Genomic DNA, 19,524 nt, shown 5'->3' with positions numbered 1-19,524 from the left:
GCAACACTAGGGTTTGCATAACCCAGTGTAAGGGCTCATTGTGTCACCCCCCCCCCCCCGTGATGGACCTCCTCACATACCAGACCATACAGAATAAATTACAATATTAAATGCACAGCTTAAATGTACTGGCATCACTAGGGTTGAGAGCCAGGACGGTGTAGTGGTTTGGGAAGTGGACTTAGACCTGGATGATCCAGGTTCAAATCCCCCCTCAGCCACAAAGCTTCCTGGGTGACCTTGGGCCAGTCACTTTCTCTCAGCCTCACCTACCTCACAGGGTTGTTGTGAGGACAAGAAGGAGGGGAGGAGCAGCTGTGCAAACCGCTCTGAGCTCTTTGGAGGAAGGGCGGTATAAAAATGTGAATAAATAAAATAAATAAAATAATAAATAACCATTCACTTCAATTAATTAATTAATTAAAATAACAGTACAGGTCACCCAATAAATCAGTAACTAACAAAAAAAAAAACAGTGGCCAATTCAATGGCACTTACATCACTGAAAGAGAGTTCTAGTACTAACTCTGATACGTGGAAATGAGAGCTGATTCATACTATCAACTTATTGCAATGGTTCTCACACATTTAGCACTGGGGCCCACTTTTTAGAATGAGAATCTGTCAGGACCCACTGGAAGTGATGTCATGACCAGAAGTGACATCATCAAGCAGGAAAATTTTATACAAACCTAGGCTGCAATCCTACCCACACTTACCCAGGAGTAAGTCCCATTTACTATCATTGTTAAAAGAATGTATATAGTAGCTTGTTAAAAGTACAGGTCTGTAATTTCCCCAAATGCAGTCACATAGCATGGCAGCATTAAGTCTAACATATTAAAAATAAAATATTAAAATGAATGAGGACCCACCTGGAATTGGCTCGGAACCCACCTAGTGGGTCCTGACCCACAGTTTGAGAAACACTGCCTTATTGGTTCCCTACTATGTCATAACACCTCATTTGCTCTTGGAATAATGAGTCTCATTGGTAGTTCTGAATTAAAAAAACCCACTTTTTGTTACATGAGGCAGTTGTGTTTTCCTTGTCTGGTTATTTGGCTACAACATTTGATCAAATACAGATATTTCACCGCGGTTTGTTTCGTTGCTTTCTGCATTAAATTACACATCAAATGATTTATGATATGATGGCATTATTTGAAAATACCAATATTTTCACAAGACTGGTAATACCAAAATTGAAAATACCAGGATTGTCTCCTCCACCACACCCCAGAGGATGGTACCCATTGCAGTTGGCACCCCCTAGTGACGCCACTGCTGAACTGCATTCTCTTTAGTCTGCAAATTTGAGAAGAAACTGGAAGTTGTAGAACTCATTGCCACTAAGTGTTGTAATGGGGGCAAAAACATCCCAGTGATACATTCTCCCTCAAAAGTTGAAGGCAGATAATTTATTCAACTGTTCAGGGGCTTTGTGCTCCCTCCACTAAAACCTTGTTCCTAATCCCCTGCTTGCCATATAAAGAAACAGGACTGATTTGAGGGCCGTATCCTATCCAACTCTCCAGCAGCGATGTAGCTGTGCCAATGGGATGGGGTGCTACATTCTGCTGCGGGGGGGACAGTCATGGAGACCTTCTCAAGGTGCAGAAATGTTTGTTCGCTTACCTCGGGGCTGCATTGAGGCTGCATCAGCGCTGGAAAGTTGGATAGGATTGGGCCCTAAATCTGCTAGAATTGGCTATCTATTTGTCAATTATGCAGGGGATGGACAGAGTGGATAGGGAGATGCTCTTTACACTCTCACATAACACCAGAACCAGGGGACATCCACTAAAATTGAGTGTTGGGAGAGTTAGAACAGACAAAGGAAAATATTTCTTTACTCAGCGTGTGGTTGGTCTGTGGAACTCCTTGCCACAGGATGTGATGACGGCATCTGGCCTGGACGCCTTTAAAAGGGGATTGGGCAAGTTTCTGGAGGAACAATCCATTACAGGGTACAAGCCATGATGTGTATGTGCAACCTCCTGATTTTAGAAATGGGCTATGTCAGAAGGCCAGATGCAGGGGAGGGCACCAGGATGAGGTCTCTTGTTATCTGGTGTGCTCCCTGGGGCATTTGGTGGGCCGCTGTGAGATACAGGAAGCTGGACTAGATGGGCCTATGGCCTGATCCAGCGGGGCTGTTCTGATGTTCTTAACTACAATTCCCAGGAAGCCTTGCAGGTCTCTTGTTATCTGGTGTGCTCCCTGGGGCATTTGGTGGGCTGCTGTGAGATCCAGGAAGCTGGACTAGATGGGCCTATGGCCTGATCCAGTGGGGCTGTTCTTATGTTCTTAACTACAATTCCCAGGAGGCCTTGCAGGTCTCTTGTTATCTGGTGTGCTCCCTGGGGCATTTGGTGGGCCGCTGTGAGATACAGGAAGCTGGACTAGATGGGCCTATGGCCTGATCCAGTGGGGCTGTTCTCATGTTCTTATGTCAGCTAGCAAGGCTCCGTCTGAGAGAGGGTCAGAGGATGTGACTAATGAGCAAACAAACTGTAACAAAAACCAAAAATCACAGCCCAGACTCTGTTTCCAGCACTGAAACATGACACAAGCCAGAGAAAGAAATGGGCACCTCATAGCGAATGGCACCCCAGGCCTGGCATGAAGCAAACGTTTGATGCCACCTGCTGGGCAGACTCACGTCAGCAGCTGAGCGTTGTCGTGCTTCTTCCGAGACTTCAGAGACTTTTTCCACTGCAGGAAGGAGACGAGAGAGGCGTGGGCATCGCTGGTGACTCGGCAGTGGTCCCGGTCGGTCCACACTTCCAGGCCAATCAGGGCCACTTTGATATTCAGAGACCTGTAGAACTGCAGCGGAGAGGAGGAGAAATGTGGAACCCGGCCCAAAAGGCTCTCTTCTCCATACCCTGCATGGCATTCCCACCCACCTCTGTGCGCTGCTCATCTCTCCCCCCCCCCCGGGAATTGCAGGGCTAAGAGGACGCACCCCCCCTCTCAATTCCCACAGCCAGTTTAGAAATGGTAAAGTTGGAGGGAGGATTTTTGATTATTTGGGGCACGAGTGCAAAAGGGAAGGCTTGCCCTCGACAGTCGCACTCTTTCCCCCACGTAATTCCACTTGGAATGACGGGATGTGATGATGCAGCGTCATTTTGAGGGGAACTGTGCAGGGAGAGAAATGGCAGCCACCAGATGGTCTGGGTTGGCAACCTTCAGTCTCGAAAGACTCTGGTATAAGCCTACAGCACCTGGTATTCCCAGGCGGTCTCCCATCCAAGTACTAACCAGGCCTGACCCTGCTTAGCTTCCGAGATCATGGTATAAGCCTACAGCACCCAGTATTCCCAGGCGGTCTCCCATCCAAGTAGTAACCAGGCCTGACCCTGCTTAGCTTCCGAGATCATGGTATAAGCCTACAGCACCCGGTATTCCCAGGCGGTCTCCCATCCAAGTACTAACCAGGCCTGACCCTGCTTAGCTTCCGAGATCATGGTATAAGCCTACAGCACCCGGTATTCCCAGGCGGTCTCCCATCCAAGTACTAACCAGGCCTGACCCTGCTTAGCTTCCGAGATCATGGTATAAGCCTACAGCACCCAGTATTCCCAGGCGGTCTCCCATCCAAGTAGTAACCAGGCCTGACCCTGCTTAGCTTCCGAGATCATGGTAGAAGCCTACAGCACCCGGTATTCCCAGGCAGTCTCCCATCCAAGTAGTAACCAGGCCTGACCCTGCTTAGCTTCCGAGATCATGGTATAAGCCTACAGCACCCGGCATTCCCAGGCGGTCTCCCATCCAAGTACTAACCAGGCCTGACCCTGCTTAGCTTCCGAGATCATGGTATAAGCCTACAGCACCCGGTATTCCCAGGTGGTCTTCCATCCAAGTACTAACCAGGCCTGACTCTGCTTAGCTTCTGAGATCAGATGAGATCAGGCATGTGCAGGGAAGCCCAACAAAAGAGTGGCTGTGGTGAAGTAGGGCAAACCACGGAGTTGTTACCTTGTCCACATAATTAGCGACCTCCAGGATCCGTTGCTTGGTGCGCCCCAAGTCTTGTTCCTGATTCATAAACTGGGGGGAAAGCGAAGGAGAAGGGGGGTCGAGACAGGAAAGGAAACACAGACACTGTTGTGAGCTCCTTGAAGAATTATTTATCCCATAGTACTCTAAATATCAATCTATATTAACAGTGCATGTGCAATTCCCACCCAAGAAGAACCCAAAAGGGTCTGTCTTCACTGTGACCCCAAACCAAATAGCAAACCTATTCAGATGCCCTGAAGTAGCAGCAGAATCCATATCTCAAGCCAGCTTTCTCAAACGGGAAACCAAATCAAACCCACTTGTGGGCAGCAGGCAGCCAAGGGGCCCAACTGGACTTGGACGGGCAGGAGGTCTGGTCTAGAGGGTTGAGCCTCCATTTGCCTGAAGATAACATCCGAAGGTCGCCAGTTCGAGGCCACCGGCACCGTGAGAACTTGAAGCAGCTGACAAGCTGAGCCGAGCTATTCCATCTGCTCTGAGCGTGGGAGGGTGGAGGCCAGAACGTGCGGCCAGATCAAGAAAGAAACATCTGAATGTTGTGGTTTCTTGAAAGATAGAACCTTTCAAATTGTAAAAATCCCTACGGGGATTTAAATTGCCTGCCCATGTAAACCGCCTTGAATAAAGTCCAAGGAGAAATCTGAGGACCTAGAAAGGCGGTATAGAAATACCTGTATTATTATTATTGGACTTGTGGACAACTGTTAATTGGACCTCTTGGCTTCCGGTGAGAGAGGGAACTATCTGAAAGACACACACACAGGGTTCCTAGTTTTCCTATGGCTTTGCCCCTCCCCTGAGGGCAAAGAGGCAGCATGATGATGGGTCAGTAACTGATTAAGGTCACTAGTGTAAGAGCTAACACCACAGCTAGGAGATTTAGGACAGGTAGGGGAAAGGACTAAGGGCACAATCCTAACCCCTTATGTCAGTGCTTTCCAGCACTGACCTAAGGACAATGCAGCTCTGAGGTCAGGGAACAAACATTCCCTTACTCTGGAAAGCACTGACATAAGGGGTTAGGATTGTGCCCTAAGTCACACAACACATCATCAGCTTCTGGATTTCACTGCCACAAGTCATAGTGATGCCCAGTGTCTTGGGGGGGGGATTTGAAAGGGGGGTAGCCATGGAAGAGCGGGAGAACTCCATCAAAAGCTTTGGTGTAGAACCACATGGTAGGCAGCAAGATGCCTCTGGAGGTTGCTGGTGGCGACAACGCAGGAGGGTGACGGGCCCTTGGTGTGCAGTGTAATTCTGTTCTGGAAAGGGACTGAGTGGTGCTCACCAGTGTGTGGTCTGCTACAATGAACAGCTCCATGTATTTCAGGGTCCTCCATGCATCCCGCCTTTTCTGCAAGACAAATCACATTGCATCACCAGAAAGGAAGGCCCGGGGGACAGAGAACACCCCAGAAGGGACATGCAATCTTCACAGTTCCCTCCCAGAGGCAAACAGTCTGGACCAGAACAGGTATTTAGGCGACGCACAGGTGCACATTTCAATCAGAAACCTCCAAGTGTGGTACAAAGTAAAAACATAAAACGACAGAAGGTCAGGTGAAAACAAAGAGCCGGCATTAAAACTAGTTCTAAGCAGCCTGCCTAAATCTGAAGAATTTCCTCCCCAAAGAAGCTGGCTTAGTCTCATCTGTTTAATCCCTTTGGTAGCAGGTGCAAACATTTTCCCCCCAGCTCTGCTAGATCCTGTTGGCTTTCTGCTGAATTTTGACCTGCTTCTCTATGTTTTGTGTCTTGAAAAGTTTAAACCCCTGAAGTCCCCCAATATTTCCCCACCTACTTTTGAGTTTCCTATCACCTAACCTTTCAAGGGCTGCTCAGGTAATGAGATAAGAACATAAGAACAGCCCCACTGGATCAGGCCATAGGCCCATCTAGTCCAGCTTCCTGTATCTCACAGCAGCCCACCAAATGATGCAGTCGCCATTTCTCCGCTGTCTCTCTCCATCTCCTTCCTCAACTGAAGAGAAACAAAGAACTTGGCTTGGAGCTAGCTCACTGCATTGTGAAGCCCACCTGATTCTCAAGAGCTGGAAATTCAAGGAACTCAGGTGACCCACCCACCTCTCAAGTACCAAATTCCAAAGGTAAAACCTGGTCAACACCCCCAGGTTAGAAGAAAAAAAAAAAGCAGAGTAACAAAACCCCCTTGGCACATTTGCCCTGGTCTGTCATTTAGAGTGTTACAGCGCAGTGGGACTTACTCCCAAGTAAGTGTATATAGGACTGCAGCCTTAGATGCATAATGAGGGCCATCCCCCTCCCCCCCATGAAGACTGGTGTGACTAAAAACTGAGATTCTGGTCCTGCATGAGTACTTAGGGTAAGCAGATATGTTTTACTTCCATGTCATTCTTTGCCAGCCCTGCCCACCTGATCATTCTGGCATAGCTACTTAATTAATTGTTTGTATTTTTAATTTCTTGCAATAAACTCCTTTTGTTCTATTGTCTTACCTGCCTGGTCTCAGGAGGGAGCTGGTTGTCTGTCTCCCAGACCAACTACTTTCCACTACTGTCTGGGTTCAAGGAGACCCCCTAAGATTTGGGTGCTCTCTGTCATCCAGAAGGAAAATTTTCTCAAGGCAGCTTCCTTCTGCCTGGAATTCCCTGGCCTTGCCTGGTGGAGGGGACAAACTACTACCCAGTTAACTCCAGCTGAAAGGGGGAAGAGGGGTGGGGCCTGCACCTGGTCATCCCTTACACACACATACACACGCCCATTAATATGTGCTTGCTCTCCTTGTGGTATCCCATGGTTTGGGCCAGAAGACTGGTCTTCTTCCACACCAAAGCGCTGGGCTACTTGACTAACAGACTGGTTATTACGGTTCTACCACCCGTCCTCCTTGGGATGGCACATGGGGTTCCCTCCCCCACTTTACCCCTCCTACAGCAATCAGGTGAAGTAGGCTGGGCTGGAAAATGGAGACTAGCCAAAGGTAAGCTTCGTTGCTGAGGGACTTGAATCCAGGTCTTCAGGGCCATACCGTGAACAATCAACCAATAACACCAGACTGCTCTTGGGTGCTTCTGATTCTTGGCTCCTAACTTGTCCACACAACAAGTGTCTGAAGGCTCACCCGCTGATGTGCAGATGGTTTGAAGGCTCTGACAATATCCACTATGTGGTTTTGCAGCTGGTCACCATGTCCACAGGTCCCTCCTTTGACTGGCAAATGTTCTACCTTATAGACGAGGTGAGGTTCAGATTCTGGGTTTGATGGAGATTCTAGGTAGTAGCTGTCGTTATGGTTGAGAGTGATCAGGCCACTGGGGAAAGACCAGAAGTGTGTGATTATAACAACATTAATGATAACACCATTTATATGTCATTTTCGGCAATCCTTACAACAACTCTGCAGGGTAGGTCAGCATTCATAGTCCCTTGCTACGTGTGGTGGTCTGAAGCTGAAAGATAAGGCTGGAGGAAGATGATGCATTTTTCCAGCCAATAAAATGCTATGAAGAGGCACCGTCACCCAGGTTGTACACACACCCCACTGCAGTCTCCACAGTTTAAAGGTATAGCAGTTTTCAGTTTTTCTAGAACCTGTTTGATCGAGGACAAGGAATAAAGTGTGTACCCCATGCAAACAAAAGGGCATGATCAAGAGCTTGGAGCACCTTCCCTGTGAAATGACAGAGGCTTAGAACATGATACTAAGAAAGTGGAGAAAGTAGATAGCTTTTTCTTCTCTCACCACACTGAGATCATTGGCATGAGATTCAGGAGAGACACCAGAAAAGGTTTCACCATAGAATACACAACTAACATGTGGAATTCGCCATAGCCGCTAGCTTAGAAGGCTTTTAACAGGGACTAGACATATTCATGGAGAACAGATCCGTCAACGGCTCTTGGCCATCATGGGTACATGGTTGGTTGGCAACCTTCAGTCTCGAAAGACTATGGTATAAGCCTACAGCCTGGTATTCCCAGGCGGTCTCCCATCCAAGTACTAACCAGGCCTGACCCTGCTTAGCTTCCGAGATCAGACGAGATCGGGCATGTGCAAGGTAACAGTTGCTGTCATGATATCTCCCAGTTCAGAGTGGAAGGACGTTGGGAGAGAGCAATGGTGGGAGAGGGAGCTGGTGACCCAGCAAGGCTCTTCTTGCCCAGAGGCCTGTGCCACGGAATGTGAGTTTTCCATTGTACTTCAGCGATCTGAAAAAGAAGCTTAATGGTGTCCAGCATTACTTGGCACATTCAACCCAATGAGTTCATGCTGATGTGGGGATTTTAACCATGTTCACCATGCTATTATATGTGTTGAAAAGAAGCCAGACAGAGTTCAGGCTCTCTCCAGTAGACCCCTCTTTCTCATTTTTCCTAAAGCCACAACACAGGGAGGGCTTAAAATGCCAACACTGCATAAAAGCCTCCAGAAGGAGCACGCCCAGTGGGGCTGCACACATAGCCCCTCAAAAAAGAAATCCCCCTCCCTGGGTCCCTTGCGAAAGCAAGTCTTAGTCATGACTCCTTTCCACCTACTGCAGGTTGGGAAGAGGGAGCCAGAAGGGACTCTCATGTGCTGAAGGCACAATCCAGTGTAGAGGATAACATGTGGGACCCAGACCAGGGTTTAAGACTCCATTCACCCATGAAGGCCATTGGATGACCCTCAGCCAGTCACAAGGTTGCTGTGAAGACAAAAGTGGGAGAGATCCATGCGTGCTCCATGGGTGAGATATATGTGAAATAAGCAGTAAATCCATCCATCCGTCCAGCTTCCAAGTCCCAGTAGTGTAGCCTTCATTTTTAACCACATTGTTCTGGCTTTCCACATGACACAAGGGGAATGGAATGTCTTTGCATCGCATGCTTCTGTTGTGGCCCGTTTGCGCTCACCATCCGGCTGGTTAGGTGGGGCAGCAGGAGGGAGGGAGTGTTGCGTGAAAATCCCCTTTTTTCCATTTAGTTGTGATTTTCTCTCTATATTTGGTTATGGACTAAAATATCATGCAGGCTAAACTTCTCACACATGTCCAAAACTCTGCTCAAGTCGCAAGCTCATGGTTACACAACCACCACCTCCCCATGGTCACACATTATGGGAGGAAGTCTGGCGTCTTAAATCACTGTTTAAGTGTCTCCTACATTACTGTATTCATTGTATTGTTTTAACCCAATCACTGTTTAAGTACTGTACGCAAACTTGAACTGCCTTCTTGGGTTGCTGATTCATTGTATTGTGTAAGCTCCCCCCATCTAGAAAGCCAGCCATAGACCCCACTGAATTTAGCTGCTAACTGACATCCTGATCCTTTCAATGTTTTATACACTCCAAGCACCCTGCTGTGTGGTAGTAATCAAGCTACCATCCAGCTCAACCCCTTTTAAGTGAGGTCTTCCTCTCACACATGCTCTGGCGATCTCTCTCCAAGGACCAAGGCATCTGTGTTGTCTCAGAGGGTCCTCTTCACAGGAATCTCTCCCCCCCCCCCCAACTGCTCTACAGGACAGGTAACTATCTTGTGCCTGGAACTCTTTCCCTTCTTCCCCCCCTTTTTCTCCCCTTCTCTCTCCATCTTTAGTTAGCAGCTGGGTTTGGCAGATCAGGGACCCCTAAAATCCTTCCCTACAACCTTTCCCTTTTCTAATTTCCTCGGATGCACCAATACTCTTTACACGCAACTACCATGAAAGCTAGGTACACTGGATTCAAGTACTAGGACCAAGAAACATACACTTACCATTTCTCCATGTGCATTATGTTAACTTTTAATAAAAGATTATAGTTTTATTACAAAAGCACAAAAGTAATCTTTCTCTCAGTCTCCTCTTTAAGCAAAAGGGAATTTCTCTGCATTACGCCGTCTTGTTATCCAGCCTACAACCCTACAACCAATAAGGGCAGTGTAATAATTCCCCTAAACAAAACAGCCCTTTTGGTATCAGGAGGTCTGTCCTGTATTCTGGAGAGCCCTGACCCACCAGCAAGCTCCCTCATGCAAACACCCCAGGGCAACATTATCTAGATTGAGGTCTTGAGTGAATCAGGGAATCAAAGCTTTCATAGCAAGGAAGAAGCATTGTCAGAGGTGACTCCAGGGGAAAAGTGTTCATGGGGCACAGAAGGAAAAAGCACATTTCTAGGGGGCAAGCTTTGTGGAAGAGAGCCAAAGCACTCAGGGTGATGAAGAGTGGGCCAGCAAAGGGATGGGTCTGGGCAAGTTAGTTGGCTGGGCAACACTTATGGCCGCTGTACCAAATACTAGGCTCACTGCCGAGCTTGGGGTCTGGTGCTCTCCCTGTCACTTTGTTAGCTTTGAAGGAAATGGGTGGAAGTCACTTCCCAACATCCAGCTCTCCCTAAGCCGGGCATGTGCCGGGAAGCAATTCCTAGTCCTGGGGGCCATGGGAAAAATAGGAAACTATTCAGGCAATGCCTGCTGGAGACTCAAAAATGGAAGGAAATTTTGGGGCAAGGTTTCCCATGGTCCAAGAGCTCCTTGGTCCAAGAGACTCCAGAGTCTCATTCCTCTTTTCCAACAGATTGTAGTCCCTGAGCCTATTCACCCCAACTCCTCTCCCCTTGGCCTCCTGAAAATGAAACGGGAGGCAGCTCTCCCAGTGTAGCTACTGCCTGACCACTGGACCAGACTGCCAGGAAAGCAGCGCTTCCTCCATAACACACAGCCTTAAACTGAAAGTAGATATACTTGGGGAACAGAGTTCTTTATCCGGGTGCAATCCAACACTTTTTGATACCTGGATGTGGGGAGAAAATTGAATCCAGTCCCCCGGTTTGCATCTGACAAACTACCATCTCAGACATTTTCTGACCGTAAAAATGGCCAGGGGACTGGCCAGCTGGAAAGTAAAGCAACTCCATAGAAATCAGAAAAGAAACTGCCACACGGGGCCCAAGAAACTAACCAACAGATGACTTCACAGCTCTCTCATGCTCTTGTGGGCCTGGGCAGGGATCCCTGAAGAGGATGCGAGGCACTCTGCCAGCTGTACAACTCATTTGAGCGCCGGTTGGTGCCCTGAGTCAAGAATTAGGTTTGGGAGTAAGAGAGAGAAAGAGCGCATGTGTAGGCACATAGTTGACAGATGACCTCACTCACTGGAGTTCCTAAGACGCAGCTCACTCCGAAGGCTGCCAGGGTTATTTCCAGCTCTGCAACCACAAGCTGTGGTGCTGGACCCCTGCGCTGGGAGGTGGAATAATCTAAAGTGGTGCTGAGTAAGCCCCGGCTGGTTCCTGCTCTTCCTCTCCAGACTCTCCTCTTCCAGTCCCCGGCAACTCATCCACAACTGAATCAGAGTGACTGTTCAGCTGCAGCTGTGGCCAGACCAGACAGTCGTGCCCCAGTTGCGGATTTTTTGGCAGGACAGCAGTGGAAGGAAGTTGGGGGGGAGGGAGAGGGAGGAATGCAGGACCACTGCATAGAATAAGGTGCTGGGCCAACCCTGCCATGTGTGGGTGGGTTTGGGCACAATGGAAAGGGAAAGTTTCTGCAGAGGTTTGGTCCTGATCAAAACCTTCAGTGGTGGGTGGCACAATTCTTGGCTTCCTGACTAAGTGGACAGAAGAACACGGCCAGAAGGGGAAAGTGCGGTGTTGGTCCCCCACTGGGGAAGTTGCCACATTGTGGCTGAATCTTGGCCTGGGGAACCAGGGTGGCATCGTGGTCAGACCAGAACCAGGGAGAGACCTGGCTTCTGGTTCCCACTCAGCCCGGAAGCAGACTGGGTGACCCTGGGTCTGTCAGGGCCAGGCAACCCATGATGTAGAATGTGTCATTCTTCAGCCTGGCAACACCTGTTTATAAAGCAGCTGTGGAAGGCCCGGAACAGTATTGCAGTGCAGAGGGAGAGGGGCAGCTCTTTCCCTCAACACCATTTGCTTGCTGGAAGTCGCCCGTCCCCCCACAAATCGGACACCAAAGTGTCTGTTTGCTGCACATGGTCCAACTTGCCTCACAGAGTTGCATTGAGGCTAAGGCCACAATCCTAAGCAACTTTTCAGCACTGACATAAGGGCAATGCAACTCCGAGGTAAGGGAACAAGCATCGCCTTACCTTGAGGAGGCCTCCATTACGGCTTCCCCCCCCCCCCACTACTGGATACAGCACATTCCCCACTGGCAAAGCTATGCCACAGTTGGAAAGTTGGTTAGGATTGTGCCCTAAATGTCTGTCTCCTTGGTCTCCTCAGAGGAGGGGGCAGGACAAAAAGGAGTGTGAGGGAGCCTTTGAAGAAGGCTCCACATTAGATCCTGAGATGATTTGGCAGTTACACATTACCTCAGGAAAGCTGGCCGGTGATCAGGTAGTGATGGTGGAGCCTGACACCCACCCACACACACAGGTGTGCATTCATTTTAAGTGACTAAGCAGGTAAATCATGCTGTTTTCCAAACTTGGGGGTGGGGGGGTGTTTGAGAGGAAAGTCCCATCAAAGGGGCAAGTCAGCCCTCACATTCAGGCTCAGTGGCATCCAGCACTTTCCCCCAACTTGATTTGGGGAAACATCAGCTAAACCGCACCAAACTGCACGTCTGACAGGAGGGCCCACAGCTACAGGGGAATGTTTCGTCATCCTTGTTTGCCTGGTACCATGAGGTCTGCTCCTTCAGAACATGAACACGTCGTTCAGCTATTTGGGCTAAGAGCCATCTAGCTGATACACATGATAGCATGATACACCTTATCAAATCACCTCTGAAAGCCATCTAAGAGTCAAATTCCACATTGTGTGGGAGGCAACACAATTTTCTTCGGGTAAACGCAGCACTAGGGCCCCCGATCTGAGCAAGGATTGTAGTGAAGGGAGGTGCTCGATCTCTTTTCTCCTGCACCAATTCACTGACTTACAGCCCAATCCTATGCTGCCCAATGCCTGCACGAAAGCGGCTACCACTGGATCCAGCAGGCCCTGGGAAGCTGCCAGGAGTCTCCTTGGGGGGGAAGGAGTTTTGTCCCCTTCCCACAAGGAAAGCCCCAATCCTGGCAATGTGTCTCCTCATGTCTGCACTGGCTAGTTTGCAGGGGCAGACTAGGGAGACTCTGTGTCAAGCCTTCCAGCCTGACACGGAGTTCAGGATCCATAAGAACGTAAGAACAGCCCCACTGGATCAGGCCATAGGCCCATCTAGTCCAGCTTCCTGTATCTCACAGCAGCCCACCAAATGCCCCAGGGAGCACACCTGATAACAAGAGACCTCATCCTGGTGCCCTCCCTTGCATCTGGCCTTCTGACATAGCCCATTTCACCTAGTCCCTAGTCTGCCCTTGCAAAATACTGGCACAGACACAAGGAGATGCACGGCCAAGGCTGGGGCTTTCCTTCGGGGAAGGCGACTTTTGTCCCCTTCCCCCCAGGAGACTCCCAGCAGCTTCCCACCACCCACTGGTGGCCGCTTTGGCACCACTGAGCGCTTTCCAGTGAGCGCTGGGAAGCATAGGATTGGGCTGTAAGTCAATGAATTGGTGCAGAAGAAACTGAGCACCTCTTTGCACCACGGATGACTCTGTTCCCACTGCCAAGAATGACTCCAAAGGGGAGGGGGAGGATGCTGCAGTGAGGCTACCTGCAAAACTTTGTGCTTTGCACCCCCTCTAGCTATGCCACTGCAGGAGGGGAAGAATAATGTCTCTTATCTGCTTTGTACAGAAGATGGTTAGAATTTAGCTGCTTTACTCAGACTCATGCGCAAGAAGCAGCTACTGTATCTGCATTCCTCAGAGAAAAGTGTGTAGCTGTAAACTTCTTGTCTCCCAGTCATCTTTCTTACCTGATTCCAGTGCAAGTTCTCAGCACCACCCAGGAGCCCCGGTACCCTCGGACATGCCCGTGGTAGTAACAGTGTTCCTGTAAGAAGAGGCAGCGGGTGGAACTATTGAGAAGGCTCTTTGTTTCGTGTGTGAAAGTGGAGCAAGATTGTGTGAAAATTCCAGAGTATCAAGTCATCTGGAGCAGAACCAAACTTCCCGGCAAGAATCTCATCACTCTTTGTTCGGGGGGCACACAATGCATCTGGAACTCTCTGTCACCCCTCCCCCCAATTCACCCTGATTCCTGAACAACATGGTAGTAATTTTTGTCCTCATCAAGGCTGAAACAGACAGCCTGCTTGGAGATTTGCCCTCCCAGATGTCTGGCAGGAGCCCCAGATTCCTAGGGGTTCCCCAAAATTAGATGCAGCAGTGTAGGGCTGGCAGTCACGGAAGACAGGCACCCTGCTCTTGGCTGAGCCTAACCAGGCAGGTGTTAAAGATCAAAATAAGATGGACATTTACAGTAAAACTGGCAAGGGGGGGCTACAAGACAATGGGTTGGCTTTACGATCAAATCACTTTACAATGGCTTATCCATTGCAAAAAGAGGTTCATTATAGGATAAGTTGTTCACTTTACAATTGGCTCAGAAATTTCAACTACCAATTCTTGGACTGAATCACCAAAGCACCATGTTGTTACGTAGTCCATTTTTGAGACAGAGATGGAGAAATCCTGGGACTTTCAGCACACTCTCGTTCGCTTACCTCCAGTTTTAACAACCAACAGCCCAATCCTAGGCATGTCTACTCAGAAGTAAGTCCCATTAGAGTCAATGGGGCTTACTCCCAGGAAAGCGTGGATAGGATTGGGTTGAAAGTAGTTTAAGAATGTAAGAGACGGGCCAAAAGTTATCCTGTTTGTAAAAGTGGTCAGCCACGCCTCCAGAGAACCCCAAAAGAGGGCACAAAGACCACAGTCCTCCTTGCATTTGTCCTCAGCACCTGATATTCTCAGGTAGACTGTTTTCGTACAAGGAAGTTCTGCTTCACTATCTCACCTTAAAGCAATAGACAGAGTTCTTCATAAGATCTGCTGAGCAACCATCTGGTCCAGCATTCTGGCCTAGGGTGCCAGACAGCTCATAAGCAGGACTTGAAAGACAGAGCCCTTCCACCTGTTGACCATGGAGGTTCATCCCTTGCTACCCTTTGCCCTCTCTCCCCCTCTAGCCTTTGTCATTTCACCTCCAGCCCATGCAGGTGCTTCATCATGAACAACTTTCTTTGGATAGTACTCAACGTTGGGGGGGGGGGGAGTGAATAATATGAAGAATGAATGAATGAGAAAGTGTTTCTGTGTGTGTAAAAAGCACAAGGCTCACTTGCAACCCCAGAAAAGGGACAAGACACAGCCTATTTAGGCATTCCACCTGCACATGGATCTCTATACGCAGTGGCATAGCTAGAGGGGGTGCACAGCACATTCAGGTGCCTGCAAAACTTAGTGCTTTGCACCTCCTCTAGCTATGCTACTGTGTATACATAAGTCAAGTTGTAAAGCAAGGCAAGAAACCCAAGGTTAAGAATGTTGCCTCTGCTTTGTTACCCTTTTCTTCTTTAAGAAAAAAAGACATCAGCTCAGCTTCTCCAGCCACCAGACTGGGCAGCAAAGGGAAAGGTTCTGCCCCCAGAACGACAGCATCGTCCCATCACTACTGCAGGCTCCTGCTTCTCACTTACAGTGTGGTTGGGTGACATGGTCACTGCCCGCCCATCCTTCGTATAGTGCGTTTCCGTGTAATGTGGTGACAGCAGCTTGCTGTAAAAGGGGAAGTGAGAGAGAAGACTGGTTAGAAGAAAGACCGATGAAGGTTCCTTTTGATCAATGTCGTTACAATGACATGAGGAGAGAGTCATCTGAATCACCACCAGTCCCAACACACATTCCCTCTCTGTACTGCTCTAAACAAAAACAACTGAGCCTTCCTGAAGACCAACCAATTATTTTCAGTACCTTCTTCCACGGTCTGCAGTCCACTTCATGTTCAAACATCATGTGAGCTGCCCTGTGTGAGAGTCTGTGCTGCGCAGCAATGCAGGGGAACAGTGCGGTGTCCGCTATATCCCATGGGGTAGTTTTGGCACGTTGAGGCCTCCTCAGGGTAAACCCCAGCAGTTGCCATGGGTCAACTTGGAGCTGTACCAGCTTGCTGGCACAAGGCTGCGTTGACCCAAGAAGACAGATTGGGCCCAGGAAGGAGGGTAGAATTTGGCTAGCACTGCTTCCACTGAACCCACCCCCTTCCCAGGTCCAATTTGCCCTCCTCCCCACCCCATCCCCTCCCACCACTGCTATATCCCACCCCCTTCCCCCCAAACTTCCTGACCCCTGCACTGCCTTACTTGCTCTGGTGAGCGTCTGGCATCCCTCTTCGCATGGACTTGGCCACTCACTGCTTTTGGCAGTGCCCAGGCCATGTGCTCTGGTGCATCTGCCACAGCTGTACAGCTGTTTAGGCCTGCGGAAGCCATGTTCTGCCAGTGTAAATGGTCAATGGGATTGGGCTGTCTTTCTTCCTCATGCCATTATCTTGATCCAAATGGCACAAACCCCAGAGCTGCTCTTAGGAGTGGAGTGGGAAAGATAAGGGCTCAAAAAAAGTGCGCATGTGTTTTCTCCCCCAGCTAAGAGCATCTTGTCGTGGCTTAAATGCCCCCATCCAAAGATGCTCTTAGCTGGGGGAGAAAACCCATGCTAGAAGGGCACTTGTTTTTATTCTCATGGGCACCATCTTTTTTAACCTTGCTTGGACTAAATGCATTTGGCCTCATTGCTCCACAGCCTTTCATATTCCCTCTGAGGCACAACTGAAGGTGCTGACGTTGACCTATTAAGCCCTCCAACACCTTGGGCTGTGTAGACATTGGTGGCTGCTTCTGCCACGGTCTTCAAGAGGAACTGCGCCTCTTGATTATAGCATCTATGTGCCAAGTAGCTTGGTAGGTGGGGGGAAGAGTCCCAAAATCTTCAATTCACCTCAGGCTTGAGAGAACTTCCCCCCACACGCAGCTGCTTTTACAAAATGAAAACCGTGCTGGGAGTTTCACTCATGCAGCTCCAACGAACTTTATGTCCTTGTCCCCTGAAGCTACACGCATTTAGACTGTGTGGTGTGCAAGTTACCATATTGCTTCCCTGTTCATTGGTTACAGGATCATTATATTTTAGCCCACACTTTGAGGAAGGAGATCCCCATGGGTTCCAGGGAACTTGCAGCCTTCTTTCACACCTTCTTGATTATCTCACTGTAAGGTCCTCAGGGCAGGGACCTGCTTTCTACTGATACTCTGGCATCAGCGCCCTCCTCCTAATATCCACAAAGTAGCAGCCCCAGGGAAGATCCTCCTAGATGGACATGCACCCATGCTCAAAAGAATAAACAATCTGCAGCATCTCTCTCATGCACACAGGAAGTTGCACAACGGCGGAGCTGAGAACGCCTCTTTCTCTTGATGCTGGAACTTGGCACGTAGATGCTACAATCAAGAGGCACAGTTCCTCTTGAAGACCGTGGCAGAAGCAGCCACTAATGTCTGCACAGCCCAAGGTGTTGGAGGGCTTAATAGGTCAACGTCAACACCTTCAATTGTGCCTCAGAGGGAATGCGAGAGGCTGAGGAGCAATGTGGCCAAATGCATTTAGTCCAAGCAAGGTTAAAAAAGATGGTGCCCATGAGAATAAAAACAAGTGCCCTTCTAGCATGGGTCCTGCTTGTATTTTTCTGGCTGTTCTGTACATGTCCCAAACGCCACTGGAGCATGGGCAGAACTTGAAGCAGACCCATGGCGGTTTGAGGGCACTAACCAGTTTCCCTGCCCATCCTGTCATCTCATAAGGTGGAAGGCAGCACCCTTCATTCTTCCAGGGACTGAGCAGAAGGAGACTTGGGAAAGCTCAGGTGGGCCTGATGTCCAACCAGCAGCACGCATTTCATTGAGTCCTGCACCTACTTTCAGTGTCTGAAGACAACCACCCTCCTGCCACCATCCCAAATCCTGCCTTAGCGAGAAGATTTTGCAGACATTCAAACGGAGGCCTCAGTAAACAAGCCAGGCCCTCGATTCTCCCAAGATGGTGTCCTGGGCTTGAACAACCAGGAACATCCCTGAAAACAAAGCAGCCAACTGGGCCAGACGGAGAACTGCCTTAAATGGAGTGGCACAGCGGTGTTATCATAAGAGGAGCGGCAGACAAGGATTCTCTCTCGGCTGACCCGGCCTTCTCCAGTCTGCCTTTCCAGGGGTCAGGATTAGAAGACGTGCATGCAGCATGAATCACAGCATCCTGGCTTGTTCCACACACCACTCAGATTAACTCCTCGTGCCCTCAGGACCACATATCTGGAGGCACAGACAGCAAACCCCAGCCTGATCCAAGAAGACAAAACATTTACATCCAGGCCTGGCCCGTCAGCCAGAATTGCACAGACATGGGGCTGAAAAAATAAATAAAATCAAGCTATTTGGATTCAAGAAAGGCTGAGTTGTGCAACCTGCACGCTTTGTGCCAACAAAGGAAATCTGGTTTATTTGCTCATTTTGCATGCCCGTGTCCTGGAAGGGGTCAAGGAGCCACGGAATCCAGCAAGGTCTTCCCTGCCTGAGGCATTGAGGAGCCACTGCCAGTTAGAATGTGCAGGACTGGGGTTGGGGGTTGGTGCATTAAAGGCCCAGCCTGCAGAATCCTGTGAGGCCGCTTTGGGCAGAGCTGTTTGGGGATGTCTGAATGCCCTCCACTACACAGAAGACTCTCAATGCATGTCTTGGAAGATGCTTGGAAGAAGGCTCAATGGAACCATGTTCCATTTCCTGTGTGAAAGAAGCACTGGGTGCGGGAAGGGCAGTGGCATAACCAGAGGGGGTGCAAAGCACTAAGTTTTGCAGGGAGCCTCCTTGCAGTGTGCAAGCAGCCCCTCCTCTTGGAGGCATTCACTGTTTTGCTCCCCCACCTGGAATGGCTCCGAAGGGGAGGGGGAGGTTGCAAAAAGTGAGGCTCCCTGCAAAACCTAGTGCTTTTCGCCTCCTCTAGCTGGAGGGAGGGCATGCAATCTCCCCCCCCCCCCCCCCCACGCATCTCAGGAAGCTCAGTCTAGGAAAAGACTACTAAAGCTGCAACTTCTGTCTTGTCGACAGTTCGGATGACTTCACTGACGATTCCCAAAAAAGGAAGCTGAGCAGCTACTGATGAAGAAAATGTAAGCTTTGCAAGATCAAGGAATGGCTCTTTTCCAGGCAGAGTTGAGAGAAGCCCTTTTCCCACTTGCGACTTAACAGTGAGTCCAGCTGAAATCTGAAAAAGGACACTCCAAAGTTTCTCTGCCAGGGAGAGAAGGCAGCAAGGGATTCCCCACTTTTTACCTGGAAAACAAGTCAAGGCAAGTCTCCACTGCCCAAGCTCAGCAATGGAGGCAGGATCCCTACCTGGCCAGGGCAGGCAGGAGAAGCCACGTCATTTCTCGCCAGCAATGTGGTATCAGGCCCTGTCCACAAAGTGGCTTTGATGCTCTGGTGTAAAACCACATTCAATCTGAAATGCTCCTGCTATGTGGGGGAAGGAGTGCTCTCCAGTGACAGGTACGCAACCGTGTGAAGGGTGAAAATTGAGTCACATCAGAACTGCAACCAATTCCCATCAATGGTGGGAGAGAGATTGACCTGAAGGGAGAAACCACAG

General features: G+C 49.4%; 1 protein-coding gene and 2 pseudogenes across 2 annotated transcripts in view; all 3 read right to left on the bottom strand.

Moving 5' to 3' along the window:
* ADAM33 (ADAM metallopeptidase domain 33) overlaps positions 1-19,524 on the bottom strand; it is a 69,818-nt gene that overhangs the window by 20,958 nt on the left and 29,336 nt on the right. For both annotated transcript variants that reach the window (XM_066631675.1, XM_066631676.1), the window contains exons 4-9: positions 15,531-15,609; positions 13,806-13,882; positions 7,136-7,325; positions 5,321-5,386; positions 3,988-4,059; positions 2,666-2,832 (exon numbers count right to left, since the gene is read on the bottom strand). In XM_066631675.1, coding sequence (XP_066487772.1) covers positions 2,666-2,832; positions 3,988-4,059; positions 5,321-5,386; positions 7,136-7,325; positions 13,806-13,882; positions 15,531-15,609 — 651 coding nt within the window. The remainder of the gene's footprint in view (positions 1-2,665; positions 2,833-3,987; positions 4,060-5,320; positions 5,387-7,135; positions 7,326-13,805; positions 13,883-15,530; positions 15,610-19,524) is intronic.
* Positions 3,831-3,949, bottom strand: LOC136656497 (5S ribosomal RNA; annotated as a pseudogene).
* Positions 7,971-8,089, bottom strand: LOC136656482 (5S ribosomal RNA; annotated as a pseudogene).

Source organism: Tiliqua scincoides, chromosome 6 (assembly GCF_035046505.1).
Source record: "Tiliqua scincoides isolate rTilSci1 chromosome 6, rTilSci1.hap2, whole genome shotgun sequence".
NCBI lineage: Eukaryota > Metazoa > Chordata > Lepidosauria > Squamata > Scincidae > Tiliqua > Tiliqua scincoides.
Note: the sequence above shows the minus strand (reverse complement) of the source record. Positions and strands in the feature narration are given on the sequence as shown.